This window comes from Gopherus evgoodei, chromosome 2 (genome assembly GCF_007399415.2).
Source record: "Gopherus evgoodei ecotype Sinaloan lineage chromosome 2, rGopEvg1_v1.p, whole genome shotgun sequence".
Taxonomy (NCBI): Eukaryota; Metazoa; Chordata; order Testudines; family Testudinidae; genus Gopherus; species Gopherus evgoodei.
The window spans coordinates 183,909,389-183,927,590 of record NC_044323.1 but is presented as its reverse complement, the minus strand read 5'-3'; the positions used below and the strand labels follow the sequence as shown (position 1 = coordinate 183,927,590).

The following is an 18,202-nucleotide window of genomic DNA, read 5'->3' as shown; positions in this document are numbered from 1 at the left end:
CAAGTTTTATTCACTTGTTTCCACTACAAATTAATGGAAAGAAATAAACATACAGCAAAAGTTTACTTGTTACAATCCAAGCAGTTTTTTTTAAGGTTGATTACTACACTCACCATTATTCCTGTAAAACAGTTAAATAACTATTACCAATACACAACAGACACAAACTGCTAACATAAAAATGCTCTGGTTCACATGAATATCAACTTCTTTCAAAAATGGTTGAACATATAATTCTATTTATGGGTGCCAAATAGACTAATCAAGAAAAAAAAGGGAAAGTGTTGCAAATACTGTCAATTCCCTCTCCCTTTTTAAAAAGATTTGACATTCAAAATTGTCAACATTTGACAACTGACTAGATCTACTGTCTGAATATTAAAGCTACCTACATGTCTGGCATGTCCCAGTAAAACAATAAGGTTTCCTCTTACTTTCCCACCCTTTACAACACCCATACTTGAAGGCACATGTCACGGTCACATTCAGATTATCTAAAGACCCAGACATGTCTCCGGAGAAAGTCACAGCCACTTCTGAACATCCTTAATTGTTGTTCAGCAGCAAGTAGCACTACCTCCACATGATAGCCAAGCCCACAGACTGTAGTACTACTAGCCTTGCTGCCCTAAAAACCTTCAAATCCAGAAGTGAACTCAGGGGAAAAGTCATTAATACTAGTGAATCAAGAAGGCCTAATTCTGCATGTGGAGAAGCTGGAGAATAAGTAAGTTTCACACAACTGCACACTTGTCTCTGTTTTCAAAAGGAAAGTTATGAATGAAGCATCTATAGTGTTCCCTCAGGACAAACACAAAAAACTCTCTGGAAAGGAGTGATCTTGTAAGCATCAGATGTTCAGATCTGCAAGGGAGCATACATCTGATGCAAGGGTATATAAAGGAGCTCAAACCCCAATTCCAACCCAGTTTCATTCCACGTAATCGGCAGCTAACGGACTCCAAAGAAGTGGGGAATGTGGATCCATATACAATCTGCCTGAAGAGCTAGTTACTTGGAAGTAACCCATTTTCCTGAATACTATCCAACAGCCCCACTCATGGGAGATTACCCAGCAGTAACTGTCAAAGGAAGAGCCACAGAACTAAAAATTTCAGGACTGCTCTCCTGAATTTTCAGGATTTTTTTTTCTTTTTAATTGGATGCTGGCATTATTGTACTCTTGACAGGAGGCTTAGACTGAAAATGCACCTTGTTTGGATGCATGAGAAACTGGAGACTAAAGACGCTGCAAGGCTAATTTAACATTATTTACATTTGGTTAAAATTAACCAAGTTTTTTAAAAAGGCATTTTTTATGTCTCCTATTTCTTATGTATTCAAAAATGGGAGCTGCATTTCCAGTCCTACTCAAAGGGCAGCTATTTTAGCGATCAGACTCTTACTGTATTACACCGAAGCTTTTCTTTAACATAACATTTTAGGAGAAATGTTCAAACACTACAATTTGGGGAAGTTATGGTTCCCACAACAGCCATATCTTGAATGCACGTATAATAAGGACACATTTGACAGCACAGACAGTAAATGTTATATATTGCACTACAGGATCAGTTTAGTTTACTATCAGAACTAACTTGTTTTGCTAGCCTCTGAGCACTTAAAATCTCAGTCATAGGATTACTACTATTTTTCTTCTTAAAAAACCAAGCAATTAAAAAAAAGGAGAGGGGGTAGGCCAATACGATTTGAAATAGCGAAGTTTAAAATCTCTGAAAAGCCAGGTAAAATATATACTAACACGTCACAATGTGTTGACAATGTACAACAATATTCCATGTATTTGTATTAAGATATAGGCCCTGATCCTGAAAATCAATGGATTACTTGTGTGATCAAAGTTAAGCATGTGAGTGTTGACACCATAGGAGCTGACTCTGTGAGTGGCTCCAGAGCTGGATCACCCACGGAAAAAAGTTAGTGGGGAATACCTTTGATTGCCCTGCCAAGCAACTCTTCCCCCTCCCTCCCAGCGCCTCCTGTCCACTGTGGATCAGTTGTTCCGTGGCATGCAGGAGGCACTGGGAGGGAGGGAGAGGAGCGGGAACAGGGTGACCAGACAGCAAATGTGAAAAATCAGGACGGGGGTAGGAGGTAATAGGAGCCTATATAAAGAAAAAGATCCAAAAATCAGTACTGTCCTTATAAAATCGGGACATCTGGTCACTCTAAGCGGGAACGGGGTGTGCTCAGGGGAGGAGGCAGAGCGGAGTGGAGTGGGGGCAGGGCCCAGGGCTGAGCAGGGCTTGAATACCCCTGGGGAAAATTCAAAGTCAGCACCTGTGGTTGGCACCATGCTGTGCATTCCTTAACATTCTTAAAACAGATAAGGAACCAACGTTGAGACAAGAGTAGATGTCCTGCTCTACTCATAACAATGATATGCTTTACAGCAGGAAATCTGTTAGCTATCAGAAAATGATGTACTACAAATTTACTGAGCAAGGAAGCATTTTGTGATTCAGGCTTTCACACAACTGCTTCCTTAATCAGATTTGTATTTATTTTGTAGCTGAAGTGTCTTAGTGGAGTCTAAATAGGAAAAGTATGATGGATATTAATAGGCTGGACTGATTAACTCAGTGATTTAAAACAAGCTATTTTAATCATGATTTAAATCAGCAAACCAGGAACACTGATTTAAATAATCAGTTTTAATTGTGTTTTGCATTTGTATGTTATTTTCCTAAAGCAAGGTTAGTAACCATTAAAACACTAAGTAAATCTCACCTTCTCACACCAACTTAATATAGCTTTTACACTACATCTAGTGCTTTCTTCACTAACTAGCAGGATACACTAGATCTAAAACATTTATTTATGCAGTTACGTAGCTTAACTTACATTTATTCTAATTTTTATTTATTAAAAAATGGTGAATGATGATTTCTTATTTACTAGATTTTTTACTTGTGATTTCAGATTAAAATTCAAATTCAACTAAAATGCACAAAATAGCATTTTAATGTTTTTATTAAATAAAACTACTTTAAATGTTCTGGATATATAAGCAAAAAAACTGGTATTTAAAAGTAACTCATTTATTAAACAAATTAAGCATAATTTACAGTGGATTGAACTGACTGGTTCCAGATCCTTAACCAGTGATTTCTACCTCTTCAGTGGTTTGACTTCAGAACTCTGGCACTAAACATATATTGTTCACTATTTTTATATTTCATTTAAAACATTTTAATAGATTATAATAAGCCGAGACTTTAACATAGGTTGCCAGTTTCAAGCGAATTTTAAATAGATTATTAAAAATAAGCCTGCATTTACTTTAAATCAAAAAATCTTATTTAAAATAAAAAATAGGGTTTAATTTTATTTGCTTTTATCCACCCTTGATTTTAATGCCTTAAGAGCCAAAGTACAGTGACCATGATTAAGAATTAACTTTTTAGGCTGTAAGCTCTACAATAGCAAGGACTGTCTTTATATTGTATTATGTCCTGCTAAACACACTGTTGACGTTGATCAGGATCAAACAGATTTCAAAATATATTTACTTACTATACTGTAGAACCATTAAGTTAAATATATTGTTTAATTGTTTCTAAAATCAAACACAAACATTAAACGTACCTGGTAGTCTGTTCATATTTACACCTTGAGCAGAAAGCCCAATTCCCATGTAACTGTAAAAATCAAAATAAAACAAACTTATCTTTCTTTTACAATACATGAACAAAACTATATGACAGACATTTCCAAGAAACATTATCCTGATGAATGTAAGTGCCAGTTAAATTGCTGAGAGATCATTTTAGACACTGGCAGTACAAACTGGAATAGTGGCAGCGCAATCAAAACAGGAAAGACATTCCCAATGTACTTGCTGATTTGGTGCATCATGGATAAGGTATGAGTCCCTGAGGGAGGAATAATTTTGGAACAAGTTCCCTCTCCTGCAAACATCTCAGTTTTTATATAAAAGCACTAATGGAGGCCATCAAGTTCACAATAGGGCCTTACTTCACTAGGCCAGTAACTGTTGCTATGAAGAGGGAGAATCAAAGAAGCCTTGCTGAAGAGAAGGCAATTCCAGAGAAAGATGAACCCCTGGAGGGTCCACCAATCCCTTGGGAAAACGCAGAAACAAAATTACTTTACCAAATGCACACACTTAGACTGCATGCACATTTAAAAACAAATGTGCATTTCTAGAAGACATTTATTAAAGTCACCCTAATATCCCTCATCATGGTCTTTGAATGTTCTTTGCCAGAAGCTGGGAATTGGCAACACGGGATGAATCACTTTATGATTACCTATTCTGTTCACTCCCTCTGGGGCACCTGGCATTGGCCACTGTTAGAAAACAGGATACTGGGCTACATGGACCACTGATCTGACCCAGTATGACCATTCTTATGTTATCAGTAAGATATGTCTAACCTAAGCAAACTGTTCAATTTATTGTGGTTTTGAGAATAGTTCAAGCTAGTTCACATAACAGAAATCAAAAGAAAAGGCAGTATCTTTTATTACACCAACTTCTGTTGGTGAGAGAAAGAGAAGATTTTGAGCTACACAGAGCTCTCCTTCAGGCCTGAGAAGGTGTAACGTTGCACTCCATAAAGTTTTATGGAAATATGTTTATGAGTGTAATATGATGCAATTGGATTATGCTTCATGCAAAAGGTCTCTTGTAAGTATCACTACAGAGGTTATAACCTACTGAATATATTCCTCTTATTTGTATGCATGTGTCATCCTTGTATCTGAAGCTAAAAATATGAAGCATAACTCTGAGGCCCTATTGTAATTATGCCGAGTGTGGGCCATTAAATGGTGGTTTAGAATCTTGATGGCTCCCACTAAAACAATTGGTTGTAAATGGTTTATTTTACCTGCAAGCCTTCCTATATATGTGCTGGTCAGCCCTGGAAGAATGGAGGGGGCTCACAGTGACATGTGACCATGTCACCTGATACTGGAATCCTTCTTAAACCTGGTACTTTTCCATTTAGAAGGAGGGGTGGGGGCCCAGAGACACAAAAGATTCCCACCTTGTGCCAGATATATAAAAGGGGGTGGAGCAGAATAAAGGGAGGGATAGCTCAGTGGTTTGAGCATTGGCCTGCTAAACCCAAGGTTGTGAGTTCAATCCTTGAGGGGGCTATTTAGGGAACTGGGGTAAAAATCTTTTTGGTGATTGGTCCTGCTTTGAGCAGGGGGTTGGACTAGATGGTCTCCTGAGGTCCCTTCCAACCCTGACAGTCTGTGATTCCAATCAAGAGAAAACCCCTGGTTTACACCTAAGATGTCTGCTGGAAATGACAAGGACTGTACCAGGAGAAAGGATTGGTCCCAGACTAGGAAGGAGTCTAGTCTGTGAAAGAAGCTTATTGGAACATCTCTGAGGGTGAGATTTAACTGTAATCAGTTTCTTAATGTATTAGGCTTATACTTGAGTGTTGTTTTATTTTGCTTGGTTACTTGGAACCAAAGAAAGTTACAACAGACAGAACACTTAAATACTACTTTTTATACTTAATAAAATCACTTTGTTATTAGCAAACCCAGAGTGAGTAATTAATACATGGGGGTACAAACAGCTGTGCATCTCTATCAGTGTTCTAGAGGGTGGACAATTTATGAGTTTATTCTGTATACGTTTTACACAGAGTAAAATGGATTTATTTGGGGTTTGGATCCCATTGGGAACTGGGTGTCTGGGTGCTGGAGATAGGTGACCTGCTGAGCAGTTTTTGGTTAAAGTCTGCAGCTTTGGAGGCATGGACCAGACCTGGGTCTGTGTTACAGCGGGTTAACATGTCTGGCTCAACAAGGCAGGGTACTGGAGTCCCAAGCTGGCAGGGAAAACAGGTTCAGAGATAATCTTGGCACATCAGGTGATAGTCCCACAGGGGTCTGTGACCAAACCCATCAAAGAAGCTACTCAGAGTTGGTCCATTAAAAGATACTACCTCATCCACCTTGTCTTTCTAATATCCTGGGTCCAATATGACTACAAAACTGCATACATAAATCAATGAAGCTGATGAACAAACAGTAGCTGAGGAACAAACAGTATTAAGCAAAAAAGATCCCCTAGGCCAATTTGAAAATAGTGTATGCTAATAAGCTTGTTCTTAACATTTTTGTCTTTGTATACATCTGATTTTCAAAAACATTTTCTATTATGGAGTAGAAGTTAACTTGGTATTTTAACTACAACTACTAACCAGCCATGAGCTAAATGGCCTGAAAGTGACCAGTACATCATGGATGTAACATGCTTACTTGTGGGAATTCAGGGTTTCCTGTCACATCTGATCACCACAATTAGCTGCTTCCCTGCTGCCTCATGTACTGCTACATGCAAAGCATTCCCTCCAGTGATGTCTGATGTATCCCATGCACACCCCTGAAGTGCTGACAATCCATGATGGAACCTCAGCACTTCAAAGATGAATGTCATAGTTTCTGATACAAAGAAGCTGAAGCATCAGTCAGTAAACAAAGGGGTTAGGAGTTGGACTGAATTACTTTATGAGGCAATGATCAAGACAGTCAACATAACTATTCCAAATAACGTAAATGGAAAAACCTAGATTTCCATTAAATATGTAAAGGGATCAGATTTACAAGGCCAGCCTATAATTCCCAATATATGAAGACTCCAATGTGAAAATTATAAATCAGTCAAAATACAACTGACAAGAGGGTTTTGTAAGCAAGAGTAAAGGATATCAATTTAATTGGCATCCATTTAGACAGATTCTTTATGAAGTCTAACTACAAGAAAGCGTCCACAGTTTAAAATTAACCAAATTACACCAGAAACATTTTTTCAGCCTGGTAGTCAAATGTTCATGTCAGTATTTTATAAAGGAACAGTACTAAGATTATGTCAAACTGCAGGATCAAAGACAGATCAAGTACACTGAAAGATGAGACTGCATGCAATATGTTGGTCAGAACTTCCATTTAATCTGAAGAAGGAGCAGAAGATGCTCCTGCCTGTGAAGATAAAAAAAAAAGTGTTCTTCCCCCTTCTTTCAACCTCATATCACCTAAATCATGGTTCTATGGATATTAGTCTCAAAAAGAGGCCTGTCATTTAATACAGCTGTAGACTGTGGTTTCATGTGATGAAGAAAGTGGCACACTAACTACCCCACCCCACTAACAGTACAGTTACTGTAGATACCATGTGAGTCACTTAATACTGCTAAGAAAGCTAAAGGGTTTCAGCATAGTGTCTTTAGGGAAACTAACGTGAAACTAGACAGTATTTCAATTAATTTATATTCTTGTAGAACTCTAAAAAAGGAAAGGATGAGCTAGAAATCAGTCAAGTATGTGAAATCAAATATTGACAAAAACAGCACACTTTGGTTCTCAATTTTAGTTACTGCAAATCACAACCTACACGGATATCCTCTTTGAGCACTAAAATACTGCATGTAAATTAGTTGAAATAATAAAGCTTTTGTATTTTTACTTGTTATCCAGCACCTAGAGCTATGGATTAAGTGTTTTAGAAACTGAAAGATTAAAAAAAGTACAAATTTTTGCCCAGAATAACTGCTTGTACAAGAAACACTCATTAGATGAATTGCACAGTTACATCCGGCACCCCTAAGGTTCACATATCGAGAATTTCTATAGTTTTGAAACTGGAGTAAAATTAAGGGCAAATATATGGATTTATGAAGAGGCCCAGCACAAAAGGACAACGAAGTAAAAGGCAATGGCAGGCCAGGATCAAGTTGTAGAGTCAGACTCTAGGCTGCTGTCCAGGGCAATTACTGCCACACTTACTGGAAGCACTGGCATAAAGTGGGGCTCAGTTTCGGAGGCAGTCGCGAAGAAAGCTAGGGACAGTTACCTGTCCCGCACTCAGGGCATGTCATGGTATAACAGTCCAGGTAAAGATGGTGAGAACACAACAGGAAACAGCATTACTCACTTCAAAATGCAATCAGTCAATCTGTAAACCAATATGACTAAAGAACATGGAGAGAATGAGAACATAGCTACAGCTCAAAGATGCATGTATATTTTAAAAGATTGCAGTTCCCTCCTTGCCTCTTCCCCTACCCAAAAACCAGCCCCCATTTTGCTACTGATATGAGTAGACCGAGGAAGAGGGTGGGTCAGTGAGAGAGTGTCTGGGCCTTAAACCAAATATCTGGAAGGAAATCATGAAGTCATAAAGTTCTAGCAAGACTCAGTATGAACTAATATTTCAAAATACAGTGTAATCTTAACCATGCACCATATACAATCATTTTAATCAGCCCATGAGAAAGCAGGATAAAAGCTTAAGGTTGACAATAGAACTAGAGGCAAAATGCTAAAAAGGACTATTCCTAATAGTATTTAGAGGCTTTTATATTTCCCTCTTCTTAATGTAAACACTCTTTCTTCAGGTTTCTAACTAATCACATGGCACAAGAACAAGCTGTCTATTTGAAATCAGAGTATCCTCTATTTTATATGCAGAATCAAACTCGCATTTCAACCAATATATAAATTCCTCCGAATGCTAAGGAATTACAAAAAGGTTAAGGTTCAACTATTTGAATTCTCTTTTTGTAAAATATAATCTGCTAAATGGGTAGCCATAAACAGACCACTGTGTTTTTTCACTAGATTTACATTTTGTCTACACTTCAAATTTAATGTGAAACAATTCAAGTTGACCCACAAAAAAGTGCTTGGTATCTATAAACAAAATATATTGTTGCAAATCATCTGGCCTTTGAATATGCATAAACAACTTTACTTTGGAAGTGTGTTTGCTGAGACTGAAATCCTCCCTCATCTCATTAAAGTAGGTGTGGGTGCATCTCCATCTTGTGGTAAATGCTACACAATTTTACTGCCAAGTCATTCTGCTGGTATCCCATGCTGCTCTGCTGACTACCTGGGTCGCCTGCCTCTTTACCTGTGTGCCTTCTACTGCTCCAGGATTATGCTGGCTGGCTGTTATCTTTCGGTTTATATGCTAGCATGCAGCCAGAGTCTTTCCTTTGCAATTCCACCCTGTGTGGGTTTCAGATACCTGTGTTATTCTTCTGATCATTGATTACGCAGTCATACACATGAATCAGTGTGGTCTTGTGGTCAAACAGCAAGTGAACCTTGCTCCCTTCCCGCTCTCCTTCCAAACTCCCTTGCAAAACACCCTGTTAGCAGCCTCTGTTCATCTGGCTGTCCTGCCAGCTCCATCCCAGGCAGATGGCCCACAAGGGGAGGTACAGATATCCCCCGAATTAGCCCCAGAACAACGAACAGAGGTCATTGACATGATCCAGCGGATCATTGACATGATCCAGCGGATCAATCTTTAAATCACTGCTGCAGCCCTGCCACCACTACCCCGATATAACGCGACAGGGATTTTTGGCTCTCCATGACTGCGTTATATCAGGGTAGAGGTTTTTTGTTTTTGTTTGGTTTTTTTTACAAGTTTATGGGAAAGGGGTTTTGAGCAATTTACTTCAGAGTATCATGAGAATACTATAATATTTGTATAAAATCTCACTGACTCCTGAGCTTTTACACCCCCACCCCTATTGGTCAAAATGGCAGCCATGGCAAAGAATGTATAAATGCAGCCATTTTCCCCCTCTTTGCTAACTCAACCACCACTATCTTGCTGTCTCCTGTCCCACACATCTTACCATTGTGTCTGTTTATCCCTCCCCTAAGTATATCCCCATACCCAAGATGGCAGCACCACAGGAGTTAAAGTTTTAAAAGGAAAGCCCTTTTTATCGTAGCAGGAAATATTGGGGGGGAAGTGACTCACTTTTATTAATGCTCTGTTCTATTAATGCCCTCTCCACTTATAGCTAATATGAGTCATTAGGAGGTAACTCAGACAAGGCACGGTGCAAAAATTAAACAACGAAAAAGCACTATAAGAATTTAACCCACCACATTCAGAAGAGAGCCCCCTCCCCCCACCCCAAAAGTTTCTAGATCTTGGTTTTATTACTGCCCTCAGCTTTGAGGCAATGCAAGTTCTTACAAGGTAAACTGACCAGATCATGCTATATCGACATTTCAAAAAGAAAGATTTTAAGGTACTTTATGAAATCACTTGCTCTGGCACTACTGCAGAATTCTGTTTATTTATGCTAATCCTCAGGTGTTACAAAAGAAAGTTTAAGACAAAGGTAATACTCCAATTTACCACCGAGATTACATGGCAACCCTGGAGCACTGTCCAGATAGCTTGTGGATCTTTTCCACTTCAAGACCTGCTCTGGGGTCACGATTCTGGCACACAGGAGCATGGCATATTTTCATGGTTTGTCCATTGCCTTTCTGAAAAATATCCTCTTCTGATTCTTGTGGACACACTTGAGTGTAACATCCTCCATTGCAGGGGATCTCAACCTTTCTCTTTCTGAGGCCACCCACAACATTATAAAAATTCCATGGCCAACCTGTACTACAACAACTGTTTTTCTGCATATAAGAGGCAGGGCCAGCAAGCAGGGCAATTGCCTGGGGCCCCACACCATACAGGGCCCAGTGAAGGTAAATTGCTCAGGCTTCAGCCCCAGGTGGTGGGGCTTGGGGACGCAGGGCTTTGGCTTTCTGCCCTGGACCCCAGTGAGTCTAATGCTGGCCCAGCTTGGCGGACTCCCTGAAATCTGCTCACGGCCCCCCAGGGACCCTCAGACTCCAGGTTGAAAACTGCTGCTCCATAGTAAACACAGCCTACAGAAGTGTAAAGTCAACTAACTAGGCTGACTGATGCTTCCCCCCGCCCCCTCCCTCCGCTAGCAGCATGCCAGTCTGCACCTTTCATTTATTATCCTCCTAGTTGTGGAGCAACTAACTCCCTGCTGCCACCTTCATACCACAGGCCAATGATCCTACTCAAAATGGGAATAATTTGGAAGTGTCTTACCATATCCATGCAAATCCCAAAACTTAAAAAAGCCCAAGGAAGTGCAATTCCAACATCAAGGGGGGCAGGGGAGTTTTATCACTGTTGGCATGAATACTACAGTTGAACAACTAGTTTTTTCCCCCCACAGCAACTGAAACTTTGGAGTGACCAAGGACAGGGGTGCTATCATAAAGCAAATGCCTGTCCTATATAAGATAAATAGGTGCTCAAGAGAGGGCATTCAAAGAGCTCTTGAACACAACCAAAGAGAGACAGAAAGGTGTGTGGAGGGAAGGGTTCCTGAAGCATGTCAAAGAAGAGGGAGGAGGACAGAAAAATGGCTAAAACTTCAGACCCAGGTGCTAGACATGTTGGAAAGACAATCCTCCTGCAGACTAAGGTGCCTGTGTTCAAGGACTCAGCCACATCCTGTGCCTATGTCACAACCTGCACATCCCCAGCAGCCCTTTATCTCCAAAAACATTTGAATTGTGGAACAGATCCTTCAGTGCAACCTTGCCCAGAAACAGGTCTTTCAAGGCATTCTGTGCCACGAAATAAAGAAAATGCTGGCTTTGTGAGTTACCTTTAACTCCGTCACAAACCAGGGAGATGCCTCTACCAACATGCCACTCCCCAAGATACAGAGAACAGTGTAAGACCCTACATACACATATTTATGACCTTTACAGCAAAAATTTATGCTCACTTTTGTTTTAAAAACTGTTTTTGTTTACAATGTTCCAAATAAGGTGTACACTTCTTTAAATGCCAAGTTTACAATGTACTGTTTAATAAATAACATTCGTGTTTGTACAGTGTACATGAAATTATCAACATGTTCTGTTTTAAAATATTCATACATTTCATACTATGGTAACAGTATATTTCCTACAAAGGTAGGCTCCTATTTCCTACAACAGCCATATATTCCACGTTATTGGCTGTTCATTTTACAGTAAGCTCGCCACAGGTTTCCTACTAACATAACCCATATTCCCTCCTAAAACACACTAATATTTCATACTAAGGCAGCCATATAAGATAGAAGTTGTGCTCCTTGGAGATTATATTGTTCACAATTGTCCCTAGACTCAAAGCAAGAGCACAATTCATCCCTAACACCGTTTCCCTGAGTAGCTGCAGCATGTAGCAGAGCCCCATGCTCCAGCGGTTCAAAATATTCAGAAAGTTCCCCAACTTCTTCCTTCCATCCATCCACAAGACTCTCTCTTGCCCTCAGACAGGATGTACAATATGCCCATTCTAAGAAGCAGATACATCTAGGCTGGAGGCTAATGGGCCCCCTGCCCCATGTACCTTTCGATTTCCTAAATCGAGAGTCATTTTGCAATTACTCTGGTCACCATTAACAAGTTCCAAGTGTCAAGTAAAAGGCTTCATCAGTGCAGGAAGCAGACAGTGAGCTGGGTTTCCCAGATTAACTGGAACAGCAGCAATGCCATCAATATCCAGAAAGACCACAGGAAAAATAGTTCCTGTTTATAATACAGAACACACTCCAAATATGTTACAGATCCTGGCATCATGGGCTTTTCCAGATCATCCCATGTTAATACTGGGAAATCTTCCATGGTAAATCACCCAGGCCATACTGCACCAGTAAGAAATATCCCTTTCTCTGATGAACTCCAAGGCCAGGTGAGGGGAGGGGGAGGGAGACAAGAATAATCATATGCTGCATCTCATCAACAGCCCCAATACAATTGGGGAAGCTCAAGCTTGTAAACCCATTAATAACTTCCTGTGCATTGCAGAGCTTTCTGACTCTGGAGGGAAAGCAATTCTTGGAGAGCATCACACACCTCAGTGACAATAGCCCTGACAGCCAATTTACCAACCCAACTGGTTAACAAGCTTCCAGATGGTGACAGCCACAAACTTCTCCACATGGAAGAAAGTTCTCATGCAGGTGTTCTGACACTGCAACTCTGGGGCAAGCTCTGCACAGATCTCTAGGAAAGTTGCTTTAGACATCCTGAAGTTCTGTCCCCATTGCTGATCATCCAAGGTCATCAGCACTACCTTGGTCCCAGCAATCACTGCTAGTTTTCCAAGATAAAAAAAATAGTGCTTCAGTGAGAAGAATCGTTTGAGGAAGAGATCTAGAAGGGTCTGTATGTAGCCTCCTCCTCCTCAGGAGATGCCTTTATATCCCTGGTTCTGAACTCAGGCATGACAGTAGATCCTTTAGCAGCCTATTTATATTCATCACTATAAGGATCATAGCATTGGCCAAAGTTTCCTTGTTGCTGCCTGCCTGCCAGCACTTGTGAGCCACCACCATTTTCAAAGGAAGAACAAGGATGGAATGAAACGGGAGAAATCATAGGAATTATGCAGTTTGATACCGACTCTCACAATTCCATAGCCTAAGAATCCCACAATCCACAGTACAAAAAGTCTCACAATGCCTTCTGAACAGTGGCTGAGCAACAGCATGGGATGTCTGACCAGAATTTTGTATGTTCATTGCAAAATAATGCTATACATTTGCAGCAACATAAGGCAACGTTAAACTTGATCAAGGGATAATAAAATATTGCATACAACCAGATCTTGCAACCATTCGTTGCAGATCACTTAACATAAACAAACCCACACCAAGTTAAGTGTAGAAATGCCCTGACTGGATTTCACTGCAATGTGATAAAGAGAGGAAGTAATCTTATAGTAGCTAGGGTTTTTTTGTTGTTTTTTCATTTAAGAATTGCATTCATATCATTGCTGGACCTTAAGTTTCTATCTCGATGTCTGATTAAATACAGATTAAGCAGAACTATTGAGAATATGAGGATAAGAAGAGAACAAGGAAAAAATTATTAATATGAGGAGGTATGGAATTAGAGACTGTTGAGAGAAAGAACAGGGATAACCATTCACAACAATGCAGATTTTAGATATACAATTCCCATTATACTTAACTGAAGCTGTGCAGCAAAATCTTGCACCATCATGTTGAATAGTTATCTCAGTGTGGAAGGCAAAAGAGTAACTATCAAAATTCAGATCTAACAACATTCTGTATACTCTTTCACATTTCTAAAAGGAATATGGAGTATGTATCAAAACTTGTTAGCCAATCACTGCTTTACTAGAAAGCTTGTTGGTATCAATGATGAAGTTACTGCTGTATACATTACTATAAAAGATTCCTTACTTTTGATAATAAATCCCATTCTGTTTAAGAACAAATTTAAAAAAACAACAAACAAATCTCTGGTAAAGCTCACCGATAAACATTTTTGCAAAAACCACCACATATTTTAATTAGGAAGCTACAATATTAGAAAAATCAAAATCCCTATTTTTTATTGCTCAATCTTTCTTTTGTGCCATCAGATATTACAAATGTTGTACCTGGAGAAAGTTACTCCATCGTGCTTTGAAATCCAAGTTGTTTTGGTGATGAAAAAAATAAGTGACTAAGCTAATATCTGGATCCTATCCTCACATAAGTGCTATAGATATAAGGAAAGCAGCTTAACACCATACAGTGATAAATCCCAAGTTACCAAAACATCCATATGCGACCAAACGCAACTGAGGTCAAGTACTATCTAAGTTATATTTCTTCCTAACACTTCAATTTTAAAGTTATCAAACATGGCCCTATGGAAAATAGTGCCAATAACTAATAAAAAGGGAGGTTTAACACTCCGGGGAAAATAGTCAATTATACAGTGAGTGCAGTTAAGAAGAGGGTTTGTTTTATTAGAAATCCTACTAGTAAAAGGGTACTGCGGGGGGAGAGCTTAACTATCCCCTCTATATGATGATTTAGATGACACAGTATAAAATTTTAAAGAGGTTTTCGCATTGAGTCACTTGCAGGAATATTAAGAAATCTCAAATGCCCTACAGTATTCTACCGTTGGTCTTCATTGACGCCTGATTGTTAAGAGGTCAGAAAACTAAAATCCATCTTTACAAAACATGCATTGAAATTCTGAGAAAATTAATGCAAGAGCTCTATTGTCAAGACAACTCATGATTCAACATAATGAACTGTTTTATGTTTCCTTTCCTATAAATTTCTCCAAAATATGCAGGAGGCCTAATCATTCATTTAACCCAAACTGAATGCAGATTTCTTTTTCCAAGAAATTTCCTAAGAAGCCATTTCTGAAAGTAAAAGACTAGTCCATTCACATACAGTTCTATAACTAGTGGTAGAGGAAAATGAGATTACAGTCCACCATAATAATGACTTTTCTTCTTCTTCCATGGTATTTGTCCTCAGAAGATTTTAATACATTGATTCGGTCTTCATAGGTTTCTTCTGGCTTTCTAAGGTCAGCTACATAATTTTTCTCCAGTGGATGTTCTCTGCAAGGATGTAAGTTATACCAACTGAACAATACAGAAAAAAATGCATACAAATATGACTCCTGCCCAATAGATGGTATTGTGGAGTAATCGCAGAGTGTTCTGTGAAGTTATACACAGAAGCTCAAGTTGCTGCCCTGCAGATTTCCAAGATAGGAACATTCTTGAGGAAGGCGACAGAAGAGGAAACGGATCTTGTGGAGCGTGTGCAGATTCCAGACGGAGGTCCCACTCTGCAAACATGATAGCAAAGCTCGGAAGATTTCCTAAAGGCCTTCATCCTATCCAGGTAAAAGGCCAGGGCTCTCCTAATGTCTAGCATGTGCAGTATAGTCTCCCTGTTATCATGGTGAGGCTTAGGTTAAAAAGTCAGGGGGTGAATCATCTGGTTTATGTGAAAAGACGAGGTCACCTTGGGGATGAACTTTGGGTATGATCTAAGAGTAACCTTGTGTTTAAAGGATACGGTAAGCGGGGTGGGGGGGGGGGGAATATGCCATTAGTGCCACTATTTTCTCTGTTCTCCTTGCTGAGGTATGACTATCAGAAATGCTATCTTCATTGACAGTATGGGAGCAAGCAAGTGGCCACAGGTACAAAAGGAAGTCTAGTGAGGCTCTTTAAAACAAGATTTAGGTTCCACATTGGAGTGGGATGTCTGGTTTGGGGAAAGAGTTTCACTGTGCCCTTAAGGAATCTCTTTGTGGTTGGGGGTGAGAAAACTGAGTAACCCTCTACTTGTTGATGGAAAGTCACTATGGCTGCCAGGTGTACTTTGAGCAAACCGAGTAACAGCCCTGACCTCTTGAGAATCCAGTATGTAGTCCAACATCCTGAGGAGAGTAGAAGATGCTGGGGTAATTTCTCTGGAATTCCACCAAACCTGAAACCTAGTCCACTTTTTCAGTGTAAGTATGACAGGTAACCAATTTTCTACTGTATAGTAGCATTTCCTCTATCTCCTTGGAGCAGTAACCATGCTGGAACCATGAACAAGCCAAGCCTTGAGCTAGAACATCCACAGGTTGGGATGGAGAATGTGTCCTTTGTTCTGCAAGAGGAAGTAATGCGTAGCTTGAGTAGGGATATGTGGACATGTCGCAAGCTGTGACAGGTAAAAGTACCACATCGGTCTCGGCCAGACTGGAGCAATCAGCATGACATTGTTTTTTTCCCTTTTTATGTTTAACAGGACTTTTAACAGCAAAGGGAATGGCGAAAGGTATATAGAAGGCCCTTGTCCCATGGAAGAAGTGTGTCATCTAATGAGCGCTGTTCAAGGCAAGCCCTGGAGCAATAGCGTGAGCATGTCCTGTTCAGGTAAGTAACGAACAAGTCTATTGTTGGTATCCCCCATTGACAGAATAGGCTGTGGAGTACTGCTGGGTTCACTTTCCACTCATGCTCTTGTGAGAACTTGCAACTGAGACTGTCTGCTATTATATTCTGCATCTCGCGGTAGGTAGTCTGCTGATATAAGAACACTATGGTGAATGCACCAATTCTATAGTTTCAGTGCTAGTGTGCATAAGGAGGATGAGCTGGCACCTCCAATGCTTTATGTGGTACATGCACGCTATGTCATGATCTTCATGTGCATTCTCTGACCAGTGTAAGAAAGAGAGCAAAAGCATTCCCAATTGCTCTGAGTTCAAAGAGGTTGATGTTGAGAATCCTCTCCATGGACTACCACCTGCCTTGAGTCATGAGGCTGCTGAGATGTGCTCCCCAACCTAAAAGGGACACATCCATAGTGAGAAGTAATGTCAGAGGTGTGCAAACAAGACCCCTGTGCAAACATTTGCTGGGTCTTTCCACTCATCCAGGGAGTGTTTGATCCTGGAGGGCATCAAGAGAAGTTTGTCTAACCTGTCTTTGTTTGGTGTGTGAACCAATTTGAACCATGTCTGAATACACCTCACGTAGCGTCTGACATGGGATACTAAAAAACAAAAAAAGTGCCAACCTCCATGTGCGCCAGAAGCTGGAGGCAATGCCTGGCTGATGTCTATGGGCTGACCTGAACTTATGAGCGTGGACAGTGTGAAATGTGTGTTGCGGAAGGAGTACTCTCGCTTGCAGGGAGTAGAAACTGACCCCTATAAACTCTGAACACTGTACTGGAGTTCAGGTTAACTTTTGGACATTGATTTGTAGCCCCAGCTTCGTGAACATTTCCATAGGCCCGTGAGTGGCCCACATGGCATCATCGAAGGAGTGCGCCCCTGAGGAGACAATCATCCAAGCATGGATAGATCATGACCTCCTAGGTACATAGGTGAGCTGCTACTATGGAGAGAACTTTGAAGAATACTGTGGAAGCCAATTAGAGGCCGAAGGGGAGTATTCTGTACTAGTAATGGTCCTGACCTAGGGTAAACCAGAGGAATCATCTGTGGGATGGCACAATTGATATGGGGAAATAGGCATCCTGGATGTCGAGGGCAAAGAACAAGTTTCCCTGTTCCAGAGATGGAACAATCACTGCTAATGCGACCAACACGAATTTTTGTGCCTTCACAAATTTGTTTAATGCTCTGAGATCCAGTATAAGTCTCCAAGCTCCCTGTTTCTTGGGGATCAGGGAATAAAAACCTTTTGCCTCAGAGATGTACAGGAACAGGTTCTATGGCTCCTAGGCATAGATCAAATCCTACCTCCTATTTCCTATCTTAACAGTCTCTTGTGAGAAGGGTGCCTGAGGAGGGGCGGGAAGAGGGGGTTAAATGAATAGCATACTCATTGGAGATAACATCTGACAGATGGGGTTTGGAAATGGTGTGTTCCCAATTTTGACGTAACAGACCAAGGCAGCATCCAAAGGGATGAGAAAGTTGCAGATGGTGGTGTTATTAGTGATCTCTCAGGGCCGTGACCAACATGTCAAAACTGGTGTTTTGAGGTGGAAGGCTGTGAATGGAGGACCTGATGGTCTGCACCTCTGAAATTTGGACGTTTTCTGCT

At 40.3% G+C, this 18,202-nt stretch overlaps 1 protein-coding gene across 3 annotated transcripts in view; it reads right to left on the bottom strand.

The window, feature by feature from the left end:
• The window catches only part of RANBP9 (RAN binding protein 9), a 49,447-nt gene that overhangs the window by 26,372 nt on the left and 4,873 nt on the right, over positions 1-18,202 (bottom strand). For all 3 annotated transcript variants that reach the window (XM_030552485.1, XM_030552486.1, XM_030552487.1), the window contains exon 2: positions 3,610-3,662. In XM_030552485.1, the coding sequence (XP_030408345.1) occupies positions 3,610-3,658 (49 nt within the window). In that variant the 5' untranslated portion in view covers positions 3,659-3,662. The remainder of the gene's footprint in view (positions 1-3,609; positions 3,663-18,202) is intronic.